This window comes from Pipistrellus hanaki, assembly GCF_964339955.1.
Source record: "Pipistrellus hanaki genome assembly, chromosome: 6".
In the NCBI taxonomy this organism is placed as follows: domain Eukaryota; kingdom Metazoa; phylum Chordata; class Mammalia; order Chiroptera; family Vespertilionidae; genus Pipistrellus; species Pipistrellus hanaki.
The window spans coordinates 61,244,740-61,265,115 of NC_140508.1; the positions used below are offsets into that span (position 1 = coordinate 61,244,740).

Genomic DNA, 20,376 nt, shown 5'->3' on the forward strand with positions numbered 1-20,376 from the left:
TTAGAATTGCTAGTGGCTGCATTCTCTCCACCCAGCAAAGTCCAAATAAAAATTCTCTGCTTCTCCTTTGGGGCAAGACTCAGAATAGGGATGGGACTAAGGAAGCCCTAATCTTGCAAATGGGGAAACTGAGACCATGAACTGTTCGGAGCAGAATTAAAAATAAACCCCCCCCTACCTATCTCTTCACTGTCTTCCAGCTTTCCCTGTGGTCTTGTGTCACCCCATCTTAGGTTATCAACTGAATGTGTTTAGAAGTTAATGATTCTCAACACACTCCTCACACTGGCTGTGAGCTACCAGGAACAGGGATTTGATTGGATCCACATTTTTATTTCTAGCACCTAACCAGATGCCTGGAGCATAGTATTCATTCTTTCAATCAGTGAGCAAACATTTATTTAATGCATGATTGTGCCATGCCCTGTCCTGAAAGCTGGCTTGAGGCCCTGGCTTCCCACACCCTCCCAATAATGAGAACAGCCTTTCTTATTCAACAAATATCTATTGAGAAGCAAGTCTTATTACTCCTCTTACACTCCCCTCATGTCTTAGTTTAGGTATCACTTCTTCCTGGAAGCCTTCCTGGATCTCAAGCCACACGTGCCTCCATTTCTCCACGGCAGCCATATTTGTTGAAAAAAGAAGAAAGGTTTTAAATATTTCTCTTTCTATGCTGTTTGGCTCTCACTTTATGTCCGTTTAATTCTCAGATTGCTCTGTAATGTGATTTTTCCTTATTCTTTTTTGTTCCTGTTCTTTAGCTTATTGGAAACAGCGATATTTGTTTTCAAACTGCTTTGCTACAATCTAATTTTAGTGATTGTTTCTGCAAAAGTCTCTGATCATAGACATGTTCTACCATCAACTTACTCTTTGAGTTAACCTGGCCAGCAAGGGAGCACCTACATCAGCATCATTTATCATCCAAGGTGAAGACTTAAAAAGTGATGGAGCTGGATAAATGACCCTGGCGGTCACTGTAATAAATACTTACGTCTGCCCTGTGCTTCAGGGCTCCTCAGCTCCAGCACCCACCTTCTACACCAGGCTCCACCTTGCACAAACACTTGGGCTCCGTGGCAAGGACATTTCTCTATGGCAGGGCAGCAGGTGAGTGTAGGGAGAGGAGAGGGTTGTCATTGCAAAATTATGTGCAAGGTCTATTTTAAACCTGTTACTGAATTCAATACAATGTGTGGCATTAACCATCTTCAAATGGCCTTCTTCTAGCAAGAAGTCCCTCCTCTAAAAGTGTCATGTCTCATGAGGTCTGTTTGCAGCAGTAGCTTCTATGGAATTCAAGACAAGGGAGCACATGTTAACTTCAGCGGTGCTGGCAATGCCTTAGTCTCATTCCATGAGGCACAGAACCAACCTCTGCCCTCTGTATAGGCCATGTCTTTAGGGCTGCTAAGCCTTGCATCCTCAGCATCTCCAGCTGTGCAGCAGCAGAGAAAATGTCTCCCAGGCTTCTTTGTCCACTAACCTACTGAAAAGATGGGTTAAATTTTCCGATTGAAAACCAGAATGCTGGGAAATCAAGACGGAATGTGTACCAGAATGTAGCCTCTAATGTCTGTCTTTTATCCATCTCTGCAACAAGAATAAACGCTTCAGGAGTCTTCTCCCCATGGCTTGCCCTCACAAAGTCACAGTGGCTATGCTGTAAGGAGGGGCACCGGGAAACAGAGGCAAAAAAAAAAAATCGTGATTACTACAAATAGGGTTCAATTTACAAGTTTCACAATGTTAGAAACTTATGATTATAAGCAAGAGTGCACTGTGAAGCAGAAAGCACTTGAATAGTAGGATAGAAGAACCTAGATCTCTGGGAGCAGCAAAACCAGAATTGATGCAGTAAAGGAAAGAATAGTAAAGCAGATATACATGTAAGAGAAAATTTGAATTGCAATTAATTGAACAAACATAATGCCTCATGTGGTTCTGCCTTCCAAGTTTTTAATCATTACAGAAGAGAAAATATAGATCTGTGAAAGTGGAAGGTGCTGTAAAATGAGATGGGGAATCTAGTGTCTGGCCCCAGCTCCAGACCTGAATCACAGTTTGTGTGACTTTGGGAAAGTCTGACTTCAAGGGGCTTCAGTCTTCTCATAGCTCTGAGCCCTCTGGCTGTGACCCAAGATCTTCAACGCCCATCACAGATAGTCTCCACCTCCCCAAGTTCAAGAGTATCTGCTTGGCCTTTCTCCCATCTATTTTACGGTCAACGGTTTCACTTCTGACTGTTCTGGAGTTGCTCAACCCTTCTCAAATTCCAAGATGAAAGAAGTGAGGTCTGGTGTAAATGCAGACAGCCCGACAGTGCAGCTTGACCACCTGCTCCATCTCTGGAGCATCTGTGGACACCATGTGTGGTGGTGACTGTGAGCCAACCTCGCTCGCAGTCATGCTATTCTGCCACAGCTGTATGGCCATCCCCACTGACATGGGGGTCAGCCAACTAGTCAGCGTTAGGCTCTGACACAGAGAATCCTTCCTAAACAAGCTGGCTCTCTTGTTCGGGATGAGTTTACCATCTTGTTGACCCTTGCTCTATGAGCTTGGTTGGTGTGTTTGATCCAATTTTTTACCTCCTTGTTTATTTTCCAGTATAATTTTTCCAGTAATATTTGTTGCTTTTCATTTGACTCAGTGGGTCCATTGCAGGAAACTTTTGAGAGTTTAGGAATAGCTACTAATTTTGTTACCAGGCTAAAGCATACAAAAAATTCCAGAGACAAAATGTGAGAAACTAACCTTTATATGCATGTGATGTTTTCCTAGATTGATATGGTTAATTTATTTTCAACTGAACTCTGTGGCTTTTTGAGTGCCTGTGTCTATTTATAAAAGCTTCCCCCCTGCTGTCTGCCTAAGGTTAGAGGCAGCAAAAACACAAAGTTTCTGTATAAGGAAAAACAAAACCAAAAAGAATCTAAGTGAAGGTCTGATATGCTCCCACATAAATGAAGTATTGTAGAAATTCAGATTGTGGTGTGTTGTATGTCTTGAGAAGATCTGTAGAGACATTGTAAACCTCTCCCAACTTCAAGCTTGCATCTCTAAATCAGAACAGCCCTGGCTGTCGTCTGGTCTTCACAAAATTGCATGAAGATCAAAAGAGACCAGCTATTTGGAAGTCTTTTGAGAATTACAAAGTGTTAAAAATACAAAGATGAAGCATCGCTATGGATTTTGTGACCTTGAATTTAGTGGCTTAGGACAGCAGTCGCCAACCGGTGGTCCGTGAAGTCTGAAAGGTTGGAGACCGCTGGCCTAGAAGACTGTTTTGTTTAATCTCAGCTCTGAGTTAGAGCCTAGCGCTCAGGTAGATGGAATGTGTTTACAATGGCTGTATGGCACAGTTAATTGCTTTGAATATGCACAACACAAAACACAGTAACACAGACATGTACATCCTTAAAGGATTGGTCAAGTCCTATACTGAAAAGTTCAGAGACTCACAACAGCTAGTAGGATGCATTTTAGTAGCTATCTGGTCTACACACATATTTTATAGATTTGTAATATCTGTTCTGAAAACTAAACTGTTTGAATATTTTACACATAAGACCATGAAATGTCACACCAAGCATTCAGGACCTAACTATAATAAATGTCCAGATAGTTTATACAGCATTTTCCTTTTAGCTTGAATGTCTCAAAACACACAAAAAAAATTAACTTTCTACTCCTGAGAAGTAAAAAAAAAAACAAAAAAAACCCCACATTTTTTGGGGGTACAACCTTAGAGCTGAAAATAACATTTTACTGGGAGTTATAAAACCTATTGATTCTACCTCATAAATTGTATGATTTTCAGACAAATCACTCAATCTCTTTGTCCTTAGCTTTTTCCCATTTGTAAAGAGAGGCTAATAGTCAAAGTATTTACGTAAAAAATAAACAATATTGAATGTGATGTTATGTTAGATGCTGGAGGAGGAGAAGAAGAAAAGTATCTACGTTAAAGATAAACAATATTGAATATGATGTTATGTTAGAGGAGGAGGAGGAGAAATATGAACAATTAAAATGGCAGATGTTTAGTTGAATTAAAATAAATTTTGTTTTGTATAATGAAAACATATCCAGTGAATTAAAGAAATACTTATCATAAATGTTTGATATGCAATTATTTATAACAGGACTAATCTTATAGTAAGTGTATCTCAAAAATTCTGTGCTGGTTTCAGGTGGATGGATTCCGAGTAGGAGCTCATAACACCTTCTTGGACATGCCTCCTCCCAATCCTATTACTCTAAGCATATATCCACATATAATCACTCTAAGACAAGTGTAGACTGCATTCCCCCCCATCATTCTCCTCCAGAAGCGAGTACACTACAGTGAACGTGAAAAGAATCTAGAAAGGGAACCCTAGAGCTATAGTCTGTAGACAAGCAGGAGTAGTGGGAGCAGCAATTGCAGCTACAGTGGTGCCTCACACAACGAACTTAATTCGTTCCAGGAGCAAGCTTGTTATGCGAAAAGTTTGTTATGTGAAAATCGTTTTCCCATAACAATACATGTTAAAAAAAATAATTCGTTCTGTAGCATAAAATATGCTAAGATGACATAAAAAAAAATATGCTACGATGACATATTTTTATTTAGATACATCTAAAAACATAATTTTTTTAAAAAAAAACACACATTTTTTTAATTTTAAGACAGACTAAGTAGAGTCTACCGAATCTTGCACATCTTCATCCATTTTCTGCTTTTTGGCCAATGGTTTCATGAAAAACCTGTCCAAAGTTCGTTGTGCGAGGCGTTCGTTATGCGAGGCACCACTGTAGATGCTATGTTGAAGGTCGAGAATGTAAATCTATGACGCCGCTACATGAAGAAAATAAACTAGCAAAAAAATTTCAAACTGGTGACTTCAGCCTGTCTATGTTTGTATAACACCAGTGAAACCAGTTGGAAAAACAAAAATTGAATCATCTTGACTGTCAAGATGACACAAATTATGCTGACCTGCTGGTTTCCCTCTTCTTCTTTTTTATAGAATCAAATAATTAAGTAAATGTATTATTTAATTGTTGCTAACATGTGGTAAATGACCTTAACATTTTTAATTACTGTCAACCCAGTTGCTTATACATAAACACATCATCCCTAATACTCTCTTCTGTTGTTTGCTTCTTTCAAATATTCCCTGACAGGCTAAAAGGCATCAAGTGACTAAAAGACCTAGAAAAGTTAGACACGGCCTAGGTGTGTGCTTGATGATAAGGCTGATGTTCTGCTTAAGCAGCTAAAGATGCTGTTTAGATCATTTTCAACTGCCCAGCACTCTTGAGGAAATCAAGTTGCTGTTTGAAACTTGACTGACCCTTGGGCAACATTCAAACCCACAAGTCATCACCAAACCCAGGAACAGAGACAAATGAGAGTGACCACAAAGCGTTGAGGAACAAAGCTGACCCAGAAAGATGCTTGCAGAGCAAGGCCAACTCAAAACAGTGCTCCTGCTCACAGGCACTATGGTGACAATCTTCCCTTTTTTCACAGGCAGGGAGTCTTTCATCTTCAAGATTTGCAAACACCGGCACTTTAATCCTCACAACATCCTTGTGAGCTAGGCAGGTGGTATGAATTATGATCCTTCATATTAAAGATGGAAAGGTGATAAAAATTAAAGCACATCAAACAGTATCAGCTCTGTCACATCAAAAGACCCATAGGTTTCTCAGGGAAAAAGAAAGAAACAAAGAACGAAAGGAAGAAAGAAACACAAGTAAAGTAAAAGTGGAAACTTACATATCTATTTTACTAAGTTGCACACTGATGTTAAGGTCTGACTAGTTTTGAAACTCTAAAGCCTAAGGAGTTAATGATGACATTGTTGTAAGGGGCAGAGCAGTCTCTTAGAAAAGCAGGCATTCTTTTTTAAATGCTTTATTTATGAAAAACACCAGCACAATTGAGTCAAAACATGTTCTCTTGATTCCATCTGGTCCCATGGCCTCCCCTTAGCATGAGGAGGAGGTAACTTTTGCCCAGGAGACTGAATAAACCTGCTCCTGGGGAACTAAGAGGTGGAAGTCATTTTGCCTTTGGGACTTAAGAGCAAGAGCTGTCCTGGAGGAGAGGACTGCTCACAGAAGGGGCTTGGGTGCACTTTGTGGGGGACTGACAGGGAGCAGTCTGCTCTGAGATTTCTCCCGTGTTTCAACAAGTCCTCTGCCTCTGGAAGGGGGAGGAAAGCAGAAAGGGCTCCTGCTGCCTACACCATTCCCTCACAGGTTGGGACCTGCGGCAGGGCTCCCTGCTCTCCACCGGAGCCCAGGCACTAAGCTGTGATGGGGATTTTCAGTTACAACAAGCGCTGCCCTACTGAGGGAGCAAGGCACTGCGGCATCCCCACCCTGAGCAACTGTCCAGGACTCAACACTTCTCTTCTCTTCTCTTCTCTTCTCTTCTCTTCTCTTCTCTTCTCTTCTCTTCTCTTCTCTTCTCTTCTCTTCTCTTCTCTTCTCTTCTCTTCTCTTCTCTCTTCTCTCTTCTCTTCTTTCTCTTCTCTCTTCTCTTCTTTCTCTTCTCTCTCACCCCAATCTTTGCAACCCACCTTTTCTCAGACCCCACTTGAGACTCGCAGCGGGGGGCGCCCCACCCTCCCTCTGGAGCACCTTCCACAGGTGGCGCGCCCTCCCAGTTGAGGGAACAGAAAGGGTCCCAAGCTGCTTGGAGTGGCGGCCGGGAGATGAGGGCACATTGTCCCCCTCCAGGCGGTGCCAAGGCTGTCAGCCCTTCGCAGAAGGAAGCTCCCAAGGAGTGGGCAGCTGGGGAGGAGGAGGGAAAAGGTTGCGCGGAGCCCGGGGGCAGGAGAGGGGCACCTTGGGGAGCAGAGGGGTCCGGAATGAGGTGGGCGGAGGGAAGGAGGCCTTGGATGGGGAGGAGGAGCGCGGGAGAAGAGGCAGGAGAGAGAGAAGGAGGGGAGGGGAGAAGATGAGAGGGGGGGAGTAGAGGGTGGAGGGAGGAGGCTGGCCAGGGAGGGAGAGGCGGTGCCCGACGCGCCTTTTCAAGTCTCCGCGCCCCCATCCCCCAGCGGCGGGCGGCCCAGGGGGCGGTGGCGCGGCGTCGCCTCCCCCGTCGCCTCCCTCCCGACCCCTCCCCCGGCCCCTCCTCCGCCCCGCGGCCCGGCCGCCCCGCCGGCGGCGCCGGGGAAATATGAAGCAGCGGCGCTGCGGCCGCGGCGGCAGTGGCGGCCCCGGCAGCTCGGAGAGACGCGCGCGGCGGCGGCGGCGGCCGGGGCGGGACGCGGCGGGGCCGGGCGCGGAGGGACCCGGAGCGCGGACACGGTCAGGCCGGGCGCGCGGGGCCCGCCGGCGCCGAGGGAGCGCGCCCCCCGCGGCCCCCGCGCCGCGCCCCCCGGGGATGGGGCCCCGCGCCGCGGCCGCCTGATCGCCGGCCTGGCCCGGCCGCCCGCAGGCTGGGGCGGAGGAGCCGGTCCGCCCCGGTGTCCCCGCGCCCCCCAGCACTCGCCCCGCTCGCTGCCGTCTTCCCGGGCTGGAGGCAGGGGCCCCGGACGCCTAGCGGCTCGAGCGGTTCGGGGCGCGCCGGGGGTCCCGGAGGAGGACTGGAGATGTCCTGTCTGTGCCGCCTCCTGCTCACCTGCCTGTTCCCGGCCCTCCTGCTCCACGGTGAGTTCCGGGGAGGAGGCGGGTGGCCACGGATGGCCCGCCGGAGCCCGGGGGTGGGAGCCCCGCGAGCCGCAGACATCCCCCGGCGGAGCCTGAATCCAGCGCGGCGGCTCCGGTCCCCGCGCAGCCCCGCTGCCTCCTCGCCCGGTTCCCAGGCTGCGCGCCCCTCGCCCCCGGCAGCGCCCGGAGCCCGCGGCTGGAGCGTTCCTTCTGGAAGCGCGCAGAGCCTCCCACACCAGACGGACTTTTTATCTCCTCCATCGGCTGCCTCCACCCCCGGGAAAACTTTTATCCACTGCTGGATTTCCAAGCTGCAGGCTGTCATGAAATCGCAGGCTCCGCGATCTTGTTTCCAAAGTGTCAATGCAGGACGGGCTCTTGATGGGGTCCACGCTTTTAGGGGACCGGGAAGAGAAACTGGGATTATTGAAGCAGAAAAACTGCTCGCGCGCGGGGTTTCTGGGTCCCTTCCTAGGACTAGTGTTTTTCTGAAAGGCTGGTGATGGGGTTCTCTCCCAAGTAGACCAGACGCAGCCTCCAAGCGCAGGGGGACTGCTGATGGCCAAGGGGTGATAATGAAAACCAGTCTCCTAAGTTCACCGGGCCCTGACTCCTTTCCCGCCTCATGCCGTGGCTTGATCGTTTTGTGGCTGTTGCTCCATGTGCCACATTTTTCTCAGGAGCTCTAATAAACTCTTACCCAGAGAACACCAGCGCCTTAAAAGCGTTCCAGGAATGGCTCTGAGAAAAAGAACACACTGGCCTGGGAGCCGCCAAGGCAAGTTGTGGGCTAGCCTGGTGTTTGACCCTCAGGACACAGGGTGCTGATGCAGAGGTCCTGAGCCAGCTCCCTCCGTGGGGACACCTGACTGTGCCGCGGAGTGTCTCCACTAGGAGCGGGACTCTCCGTCCTCAGTACCTCCCACAGCCGCCCCCAACCTCTGCAGATCCCTTCAGCACCCTCCAGGACAAGGACATTTCTGAGTAGGACCCACAGCGGATGGATGGATGGATGGAGCTCATTGTAGCGAGCACTGCCCAGCAGGCTGTGACCACACTAGAAGACCTAGGAAGGTTAACCTGCACGCTTTCCCTGGCTGTTTTTTTTTTTTTTTTTTTTTTTTCCTTCTTTTTTTTTTTTTTTTTTTCCTGGAGTCCTACTTGGGGTAGGGGGCTTGGGCGGTGCAGTCCACAGGCCTTGCAAACATGTGGGGCTGGGCCAGACCTGCTTGATCGCCAAGGTGTATTCTGCACTCTGGTGATTCCCAGACTTTAAAAGTCAGGGTGGAAGGCTTGCAAATCGAGGGCCAGAGAGAGAAGGTATAATTATAGGGTTGCACTCCTAGGCCCATCTGCTTGGAATTACAGAGTAGTTTTCATCTTTGGCTGAAACATGAAACAAATCAGAGCCAATGAACAGATCAAACAGCAGCTGCCACACACACCAGGAAAAAAAAAGAGGGTGAGGGAGATGAAACAGAGAAAATGGTTCTCTTTTTAAAAATCTGTTGTAATATCTGTGCAGAAAAGGGATAGCATGGTGAAATGGCTTTAAAATGAAAAATTACTTAACATTTGTCAAAAGCAGATTCTTTATTTTATTTATTTATTTATTTATTTATTTTGCACGAAACATTGACTTTTGAAGTACAAAAGCCATCCTCAGAGAGGCAACCTGGGCCAGTTCATTCTGATCTTGTTCTCCCGCCTCTGAGAGATGGGGGTTGTAATTATACTTCCTTCCCTATTCTACCCAGCTGGGATTTTAATAGCTGGCAGGTCATAAGAGCCCAAGTATGTCCACGGTGAGGGCCGGGGAGAGCCCCACACCTCCAAATTTGAGTCTGAGTTGGCTTGAATCCTTGGGATCGGGGGTTACCCAGACCCAGCTGTGCCCTATGCTGGGAGAATGGTCTGAACTCCAGATCCTGGAGGACGGTGGGGCCAGACCTTGTGTGTGTATGCACACGTGTGTGCACACTATGTGCATGTGTGCGTATGACAGAGAGGATAAAAGATTAAAAAACAAAGGTCTGCCAAGTTTAACTTGGATGACATGGATAACCTACAAAAAGTTATCCCCATTTTAAAGTGAATCTACTATGACAAAGTTATTAATATTGAAGTCCCCCAAAGGATCTACTTAGATCCTGCAGAGAATGTCCGACTCTAAGGAAGAAAATAAACAGGGGGTGGTCATTCAATGTGTAAATCCTCAGGACGTAAGAAAGGCTTGTCATAACTCATTAGGATAAAGGAAAACACCAGGAAAGAATTGGGTATCCCCCCCCCTTTTTTTTGTGCCTGATTTGAAGTAGTTTTGACAAAAAGTGGGTATTAGCCTAACCTAAGAGAATGGCTGGGTCGTACTGTAGTTGGGGGTTTTGCAAGCATTTAAAATTCTGTAGTAACAGATGGTGCTTGATCACATATTTTAGTAGACATTATGAGTCTGAGGAAATTACCTCAAATCTCCTTAGAATGGCTTAATGATTCCTTCCTGATAAATAAGCATTTTATTTTGCTAACCATGGGACACCTTTTATCTATTAATGGCAGTGATAAGTAGGCAAAAACGTACTTCTGTGATTATAAATACTCTGTGACAAACATTCATAAATTTAGTTTTAGACATCATTAGACATTGTTACATTGACAAGTCACATTAGTGTGGTTAAAAAGTACACAGGCCATCATGAAGATTCTGTGTGAGAATGCTATTAGATTTGGCATCCAATCTTTTTTCTTTTTTGGTTACCTTTATTCCAACTAATTGCAAGTTATAAATCACCTTTAGGTCCTGTTGGTGAGAAAATTAAGCTCTGGTAAGACTAGAGTCCATTGCTTATTTTTGCAGTTTTTTGGTTTTTTTTTAAACTGGAAATGTCGTGCAAACTCAAGTTCCAAATTTGATGGCATAAAAGTATACATGTCAGTGTTACGTTCCTCTCCCTTTACTTCTAAAAACAATTGCATTTCTTAATCCAAATAAAACTATTGGCTGTCGTGAAGGTATGCAGCTGGAAGATGTCCATTATCACTGTTTTCTTTGCTTAGATGAAAAGCCACGAAAATCATTCACTTTCAAAAACACCGATTAGCATGAGGTATTCCAGAATAAATGGCGCTTTAATGTAGAGCAAAGTGATAATCCTCTTTGATTTTAAGTTTTGGAGCTGATGTTGACAGAGATGTTCTTATTCCCCACTGCTGTTTACTTTTGAAAAATTCATTGGCTTTTCTGAAAAGTGAAGACATTTTTTAGTTAGTCCCTTTTATTCAAGCATATATTCTCTCAAATTTTTTAAAAAACTATATTAACAAGTGATAGCTTACCCAACAAAATGTGAGGAAATATTTTAAATATATATTTTATTGACTTTTTACAGAGAGGAAGGAAGAGGGATAGGAAGCTTGAAACATTGATGAAAGAGAAACATCGATCAGCTGCCTCCTGCACACCCCCTACTGGGGATGTGTCCACAACTAATGTACATGCCCTTGACTGGAATCGAACCTGAGACCCTTCAGTCTGCAGGCTGACGCTCTATCCACTGAGCCAAACCGGTTTTGGCAGTGAGGAAATATTTTAAATAGGGTAAAAAAAAAAAATCTTAGAAATGCCATTTTACTGTAGATAGCTCTTATAAATATGAAAACATTGTCTTTTCTGCTCCTTTCCCCCCTTAGTCATAAATGAAATGTTAAAAAGGAATATGACTCATCTTTTCATAGCAGGGCAATGTTCTTAGCAGATGTTAAATATTATTTTGTGAAATAAATTGACTTGCTTCAAACATATGGTTAAACAGATCTATAATCGCCATGTTCATTCTTTTTTTAAAGAGAGAGGAAGGGAGAGGGAGAGAGAGATAGAAATATCAATGAGAGAAACTGTGAATGGGTGCCTCCTGCACTGCCCCCCCCCCTCTTCCCCCTGGGGATAGAGACGGAAACCTCTGATTGTCCCCTGACTGGAATTGAAACAGCGACCCCCTGGCACATGGGATAGCATTCAACCAACTGAGCCACACTGGCCTGCTGCCATGTTCACTCTTTCTCTACCTAAATGATAAAAGAACTAAACATGAGTGGGTAATAGAGCAGTGTAATTGCATATTGTTTAGGGACAGGTTGCAAACTTTATGTAATCAATTAAAGTAAAGCATAAAATGTTTAAGACTAGAAACATAAAATGATAGGTTAGTGATTGTGTACCTCTACTGAAAGCTTACATAGCAGGGCATGTCAATATTCTCTGCCTATAGAGTCGAAATGATGACAGAGGAAACTTCAGTGAAAATCCTGCCATCATTGTCCAATTGTGGCTTCTCACTCTGTCAAGGTCGTTCAGTTCTCTTCAATCTGGGAATAAAACTATTCTAGAAAGTCACATGATAGGTATCTAGGTGGAAAAGGATATGATGTCACTCCAAAATAATTAACGATATTCTGTTCTCGGAGGTTTTCCAGATCATTCAGCTGCCCTACTATGTGCCACGTGTCACTGCTTGCCAGGGACAGGGGTTGTGAGGAGGAGCAGTCCCCCTTTCCTGAAGAATCCTGCAGAATATCTAGGGGTGAGGAAGAAGACCTATTGCAGAGCCCCAGAGCTGGGAGGATGGCGCTACCATTGGCTGCAGCCTTTTCTCCTCTGGGAGTCCCAGCACACCACACACACACACACACACACACACACACACACACACCATACGCACACAACTGTGCTGAAGATCATGGGTGTGGCAGCAGTAGTGAGCTACAGACCCCAAAATGGTAAATTCAGCAAATGATGGTCCAACCCTGATGTCTAGCCTGGGGACCATGGCATTAGAAGAAAAAGACATAGAAAATTACCTGGTGTCAACTAAAGTCAAATGGAGCCAGGAATTTGAAATCTTGACTTCATTATACTTCTCCTTTAGATATGAAGTTTTAAAGATTGCAAAACCAGCTCTCTTTGCTTCTTTCTACTACTACTACTAATACTACTACTACTACTAATAATAATAATTGACATAAAAATAAGAGCTTGTTAAGCACAGGTACCCATATGGTAGTAAAATCTAGTAAGTCTGTGATACATACATGCTTTTATTCCCCAACATGAAAAGCTGTGCTGGAGTTTATCTAGAAGTATCCACTTCAAAGCACACATTTACTGTAATGACTGCTTATTTAATTGGGCAGGGCAATTTCATGGCTAAGCAATTACCTGCATTTAATCTAATCAGTCTCATTTTATCTGCTTCAAGTTTTGAGGTATCACACCAGTTCTAACTTGAGAATATTTTCTCTCTCTGATTATCAAAGGACTGCATGTCACATTATATAAAATACAGAAATATGCAAAGTGAGCAAGAAAATGATCATTTAAAACCCTCTACCCAGAGACAACTGTTGTTATTATTTTGATATTATACTTAGCCTTTTTAGTTGGTGTGTGTGTTTTTTTTAAGCATTAAAGTACTTATAAAGACACTAATCCGATCAAAGGTTAGTTTTCAAAGTGTGCTTGAAAATTGTTTCCTTCCCAACTAATTTTACATTTCATTATATGTAACCATTTGGTTTGGAACTTTTGGTTCTAATCTAGATAGGCAGGTGAAAAACTAAAGAATATATCTAGAAAAATCGGGAATGTGGGTATGGAATATTCTGTCTGTACTTTTTCCTCTCCCATGTTAAAAAACAATGGTCCATGCCTAAAAGATAACCTCACACCTAGTAGTCTCTCAACTCTTTATTGAATGAATGAATATTGACTTTCAAAAGGCAAGCAGTCACTGTACCCCTTCACCCTTCTGTGTGGTCCCATCATTGGCCTGGGTTGCTCTGTGAAGGAAGGCACCATGGGTTTAGGAATAAGCTTCACTGCTGAGGACTGCAGGAGAAGCCCTATCTTTGCCCCTGTGTAAACTGCTAAGGACTGCTTTCTGAATGCATAATCTGACCAATTCAGTTAGCTGGTCACAGAAGCTTTGTATTTAGGATGTAAATCTCTGCAGAAATGGTCAACCCCATGCTTGCTTGCTTTCAGGAAATCTGTTTTTTTATTTGATAGCATTGGGATTTTTTGCTCTCAGAAGAGTAGACTATTGCATTGATGACAATAATTAAGATCATTCTACAGTCATTTACGATTATTGTGGAGTAATTTATTCCTTGGAGTAAATCACTCATGCATACACACACACATGCATGAATACACACACATAGGCACACACACACACACACACACACACTCAAACAGGTGCACACAGAATAAACACTCCAGAACCCCAGGATCTCATTCAGTTCTCTGGAAGTGGTAATCAATGAAATTGTACCCTGAAGTCTTCAGGAGTTAATTTGTTTGCAACAGGTGGACAATTTCCTTCCAGAGTCTACTCTTTTTCTCCTACACTTGTCATAGTATTTGTGGTACATAATAGCTTCTTCTGGGCCCAGGTCATGGACCCTGATGCTGGAGACCATTTTATAGTGAAGCGTTTTGATAACCTCCAGATTCACAATTCCACTGGATGAGGAACAGTGCTAAGGAGAGCTTCCAGTGTAGCTGGCATCATGGACTAGCTCTTTGTGAAACATGTGACAATAAAATGTGGTTCTCCACTTACTCCTTTCTTTACCTGTATAGTAACCATCATTTGGCAAATGAGACAACATATGCATAAAGCGGATTATAGGTGTTTACAAACTTTAGTTATCACCATTATTATAATTATTACTTTATATAGGAAAAAGGGCACATATCAGATGATGTAATCCAAAGCTACCTTGAAGACTGAAAACTCACAGCTACTTTTTTACTTTATGGTTGTAGTTTAATTCTTAGAGAAACTTTTTTTCCTTGGATTAATTTACAGCAAAATCTTAATGAATGGGAACCCAATTAATTAGTCTTCTCAATTAGCCAAAATATTTAGAATCCTCAATTAACCAAATAACACACACGCTTTCTCACTCTTGTCTTATAGGAAAAACAAGGGGAGGGGGAACCCCTTCATGGTTTACACAGAGCTGTTACCCTGTTCGCTCCAGTACCTCTGTATCTAAAGTTCTGTCCTTTGGGCAGGGATGTTCCTAAGAACCTGGAGCCACTTAAGAACCCGAGTCATCTGAGAAAGATCATCTTGTCAGCTGCATTCAACATACAATGACAGAATTTTCAACAACCAAATACTGTGATTAGGCAGAGCCTCCTTCATCATCTCTACCCCTATTCTCTGACATCTAGGCCAGTGAGACCTTAAGAGCTTCAAAGAATAAAGAAAAATGTATTCTCCTTTATGCCTTTGGCCTCTAAACTATGTTGAGTAACAGTGAGTAGGTATTTGTTAAACTGAGTGGAACTTGTCAACAACCACAGAAATCAGCACTTTGAGTCCTACCCTCTTCTGCATTGGTTAGCTATGCCCGAGAGCCCCGTGTCTTTACTCCTCCCCAGAGTCAGAGTGAGCCTGGCTCTGGATGACTTTCACCATCATTGCACCAGTACTGTTAGCTATGGAGGACTTTCTGAGAACGGTCTAAGAGCCTATTATTATTTAAAATTAAAATAGCTAGCATTTAATGAGAACTCTGTGCCAGGCCCTGTGTTAAAGAAAAGAAACCAACTCTAAGAGATGGGTAGTGTCACCTCCTCTTTGCAGATGAGCAGATTGAAGCTTGGAAAGGTTAATTTAAGGTCACAGTGCTAGCAGGGTATTTCATCAGTAGTAAGATACACACACACACACACACACACACACACACTCACTCACTCACACGCACATATATAATATTTGAAGATCTTTGCAATGGATATACACCTTAAGGTCAATAGGGTTTCAGTCTCTGTTAGCCTGCAGACTGCAGTTATGAGAGGATGACACTGTCTTTGCCTGGACGCAGCTGATCATCACATGCACAGATGCCATTACATCACTAACTTCCTGTGCATCCCTCGTACCTGTATCTTGACTTTAGTGGCAAATATGCTGGTTTTGAAAATAGAGTAAACATTTGAGCCAAGCAAGTTGTTTTTTCCCCCCTCCCTAATTCTTATAAATTATATTTTCAGCAGCGAAGAAAAATGACTCACTGCGAAAATCAGGCCTCTTTTGTTAATTCTTACCTGAGGATATGTTGCCTCCTGTACACTCCTGGACTGGAGATAAAACCCACAACCTGGCGATGTGCCCTGACTAGGAATTGAACCTGTGACCCTTCGGTTCATGGGGTGATGCTCCAATCAACTGAGCCACACCAGCCAGGGCAGACAGGCCTCTTGACCAAGCAGTGGAGTGTCGTTTGACATTAGTGAAGAAAATATTGATCACTGGAGAAAGAACTTCAATATTTTCTCACAGGGCAACCATCACGTGCTTAAAAAAAGATACAATATATCTACAGAAAGATGAGGATGTGTTTGTGTTGTGTTATTGAGATAGGTGCAAAGCAAAGGAATTATCTGTTATACATGAAGCCATGCAACTAAAGGCAGGAGAGTGCCACATCTTTTTGAACAGGTCAAAGAAATGTCAAAGCAGCCAGAGGCTGCTATGCTAACTCATGGGTATCTCAAGACTGTTAACGCATCATGTCATCATTTAAACACAAGTGCTCTTGCCTTGTAATAAAATGACAGCGTATCTTAACTATTATGGAAGTCTTGGGTTGGATGAAATTCATTAAGTGGCACATCCAGTTTTTAACTCAATCAGCCTAGCTCTGGAGATTTCACCCATATCCACTATCCTCCAGGCTATTTATCTTCATAGGAAAACATTTGCAGGGTGTAAAGGGTTTTACAAATCAATTTTTAGCACATAGCTTGGTTGATAGTGAGTTGATGGCATCTTTTACTGAATGTTTAGTGTCATATTTTGAGGAGAACCTTCCTCAACTCCCAGTGCCTCATGACTTGAATTAAAATCTTCTTTGTTAGCTGTATCATAATTGATTACCAGACAGCATGCTGTGCTATGTTTTATTTCTTGATTGCCTAACAAGGAATTCAGGAAATGGTTCCTATCATCAAGATAATTATTTGGGGTTGGTGGAGTTCCAGTGAGTTGTGTCTTTCTCTCTAGTTCAGAGTTAACTGAGAAATCCACACAGGTGTCAGGCAAATAGGGATCACATTGGAAACCATGATAAATACTTGTTCAGAAGACACGGTATGGACAGCTGTCCATGGTAGGATGGCGAATAGTTCATTCCTGGATTTCCACCTGGTGCAGTGACATAGCTCAACAACTGAAGAGGCAGCGTCCTTACCATCCTGTGGGTTTCCAATCTCCCTTTACAATTTTCATTTAGTTGAATCATACGCATAGTATCTTTGCCTCATTGCCTTTCACTTAATTTAAGCTCTTTGAGAACAGTCAAGGCTGCAGTTCCACCCTAGGGGAGCATTTTACTCAGAGGAAGAACCTGAGATTGCCCCTGCATAAACTTATCTTCTCAGTGCTTTCTATGAGACTTTTCAAAAGACCTTTGATAGAAGTCAACACTCGGATCAACCCTCTGAATCTTGGCAAATTTCTGCATATTTTATAAATATTTGCATATTATCAACCGGCAGGTCTGAGTTTCTCCAGTAGATTTTCATGTTGGTATAAATCGCTGTATTCTGGGTTTGACTTCATTTTCAGAATATCTGTGATAAACCATGGTTACTTTTTGAAATTATTCAGGTGTATATAATTGCCTCCTCATAAGGAGCATGCTAATGAATGCATTTCATCTATTTTGCTTACGTTTAAATTTTATTTTTGTACATATGTTTAACTAGTGTATTCCTTGCTAACTTAGTGCTGAAAATGTAGAAGATCCATAATAAAGACCTATCGAGTTGTTAATTCCTTCAGGAGTGAATCTCAAAGGAAACAGTGAGCTTTCAGATTATAACTCCATTTGTTTTTATTGCTTTATTCTCAACTAGACTGGTGAGAGCTTACTACTGTTTGTAGTGTAAACTACTTATGCTGCAGATGAACTTAGGCCTAGTATTCCTTTTCCCCTGGGAAATAAAAAATGTTCAGCCTTCTTGTAATCACTCTTGATTTTTAACTCTGCATTGTGTATCTAGTCACCGATGTTGTGGGGGTGAGATGGGGCCCTACTTGGAGGATATTGGGGGGAATGTCATGCCTCCATTGTAGGGCAGGTATATGACTTGCTCCACTGACAGGGCATCCATTTGGAGACCGAGAAACCAGAAGACGCATGCCCTGATGGGAGCAGATGGGAGCCACATGAGGGAGCAGATCACAGTTAGGAGTTTGGGGAGCTGTTCCATGGGCCTTTTTCCATCAAAATCCCTTTTCACTGAGGCTGGTCTCCTCACTCTCCCCCTTCCTCACCTAAATGTGCCACTGACTTGTCACCCTTCCTGAGGACCCCTCTCTCACCTCTCCCTTCAGTGCCATCTCCTCCTCTTTGGAGTCTCTAGAACAGGCCCATTTTTCCCCTCTGCATGCCCAGTGGCATTTGTTTGTCAGCACTGCACAACTGCCCATGTAGAGGCATGACCTTTTGTTATTTCATAGATGCATGGATCAGGGCTCAGGCTGTGTTAGGAGCCATCCAAGTGACCTCATGCAAGTCCATGCTCATGATCACCATGGACCTCAGGTTTCTCACCTGGGAAATTATCTCCAGGACACTTCCCACTTTGGGCTGTGTATTTCTGAAAGTAGAGGCAGTGAGAAAGCTTAGTGGGGTTAGGGTAGGTGTGTGTTTCCCACTGGCAGTGATTTTCCTGTCACAGAGGTGGGTCTTCGGCCTTGATGCACATCTGTTGTTACCCACCTTTCTGCTAACTCCCGCTATTCTTTTTCAGGGCTGGGAGAGGGTTCTGCCCTCCTTCATCCAGATAGCAGATCGCATCCGAGGTCCTTAGAGAAAAGTGCCTGGAGGGCGTTTAAGGAATCCCAATGTCATCACATGCTCAAACACCTCCACAATGGTGCAAGGATCACCGTGCAGATGCCACCGGCGATCGAGGGCCACTGGGTGTCCACTGGGTAAGCGGGCCGGGGCAGGAGGGACCCGGGAGCACCCCTCTATGGGAGGCCCTTCTTAAGGTTTCTCAGACTCGGATGCATATAGACTATATAATATACAGTGATTCAGGTGTTGTCTACATTCTAAGGGCCAAACAACGCTTTGAAGCTCTGGTTGGTAAAGAAACAGAGCTGAGTGCTGTAGAAATAGCAGCTAAAGCCAAGAGATGGTATTGCACCACAGGGTGTGAGTGAATAGGTCCTTGTTTACCAAATCGGTGGGACCACTCCTGTATAAAAAGAAACCATTAGCAAGTGAAATTAGGAGTCTGTGTTTCCCCAACCCTGAAACATGACTTGCACGTTTCTGATGGTCTAAATATTCCAGCCATATTCTGGTAATTTAATAGACGGCTTTAGGGTTCTAAGAGTACGTTAAAAGGCTCTCAAGCTACCTCGACGAGGCTGGCTGGAGTTTTGGATTCTTTTCCGGGCTGCGGAGCTGAGATTTATCCCAGTTTGAGCTCCGGCTTATCTGCCATTAGAGCTTTTAAAAATAGCCTAGTGGCAGACTTGCAGTTTTTCTCCTACCCTTTAAATTGTTGAGAATTAACAAGGCTAACTCTGGGATCTGATCACTTCTCCCCTGCAGCCTCTGCGTACCTTGGGGAGGGATCAAATAAATATGCAGAAGAAAAAGGAAATTTATAAGATGATGAAGACCCAGAGGTTATTTTTCCCATTAAATAAATGGGGTTTCTCAAAATAAATACATGATAAATATTTGCTCAAACAATGTTAATGTGATATTCTTTTTCAATAATTTATTATTTTCTTTAACAAATATTTACTGAGTATACAAATAATAACTGTGTGCCAAGTATTATTCTAGACTTTGTGTTTATAACAGTGAACCCAGTAAACATGGCCCCTGTCTTCAGGAATTTTACAAATAAACACACAAAGAAGTACTATGATGAGGGGTGAAAACAACAGGTGCCACAGGAGAATACCAGGGGCCCTATTTTAGGACAGGGTGGGGTCAGGAAAGGTTAGCAAAGAAGAGGACACTTGAGCTGAGATGTGGTTGGCCATGCAAAGACTAGGGGAGGGGCTCTCCATCTGGAAGAACTAGCAGAGCCTGGGTGGAGAGAGCGCTGGTGCAGAGCCCTGTGGCTGGGGCATGTACACCAAGGAGAACAGCTCCAAAGGAGGCTGCCGAAGAGGGCGAGTTTGGCTCCCAAGGTACCTGGAAGCCAGGACTCCTCTGTGAATTTAGCTTTGAATCTAAGAGAATGAAAAGTCACTGATACGTTTTCAACAAGGGCCATGCTTCAGACATGACCCAGCTCTGGCACTCAGGCTGCCGTGTGGCACATGGATGGTAGAAAGCGTGATTTGGGGATGACCAATGAAAAGACTTGCAGCAGTGCCCGCTAGAGATGAAGGAGGCGTAGGTTAAGGATGGCGGTAGGGTGGACAGAGAGGTGGACAGATTTGACATGTGCTAAAGTCCAGTGGCCAAATCAGCAGATTATCAGTACTTAAATAAAATAATTAAATAAAATAATTAAATAAAAATAAGTGATCTTCTTAGCTAAACCTCAAGGGACGTTAATCGCTGCTCATATTAAACTCCTCTTTCTCTGGAGGAGAAATGTACCTAAGTTAAAACCTGCTGGACACAGACAACAGGGGGGTAATGGGGGAATAAGAACACAAATGT

The 20,376-nt window shown here is 43.8% G+C and overlaps 1 protein-coding gene across 1 annotated transcript in view; it reads left to right on the forward strand.

Moving 5' to 3' along the window:
• Positions 1–7,122: 7,122 nt before the first annotated feature.
• Positions 7,123–20,376, forward strand: part of APCDD1 (APC down-regulated 1) — a 30,485-nt gene continuing 17,231 nt past the window's right edge. Inside the window, exons 1-2 of the mRNA XM_084887764.1 lie at positions 7,123–7,656; positions 18,488–18,671. Of these exons, the coding sequence (XP_084743890.1) occupies positions 7,599–7,656; positions 18,488–18,671 (242 nt within the window). The 5' untranslated portion in view covers positions 7,123–7,598. The remainder of the gene's footprint in view (positions 7,657–18,487; positions 18,672–20,376) is intronic.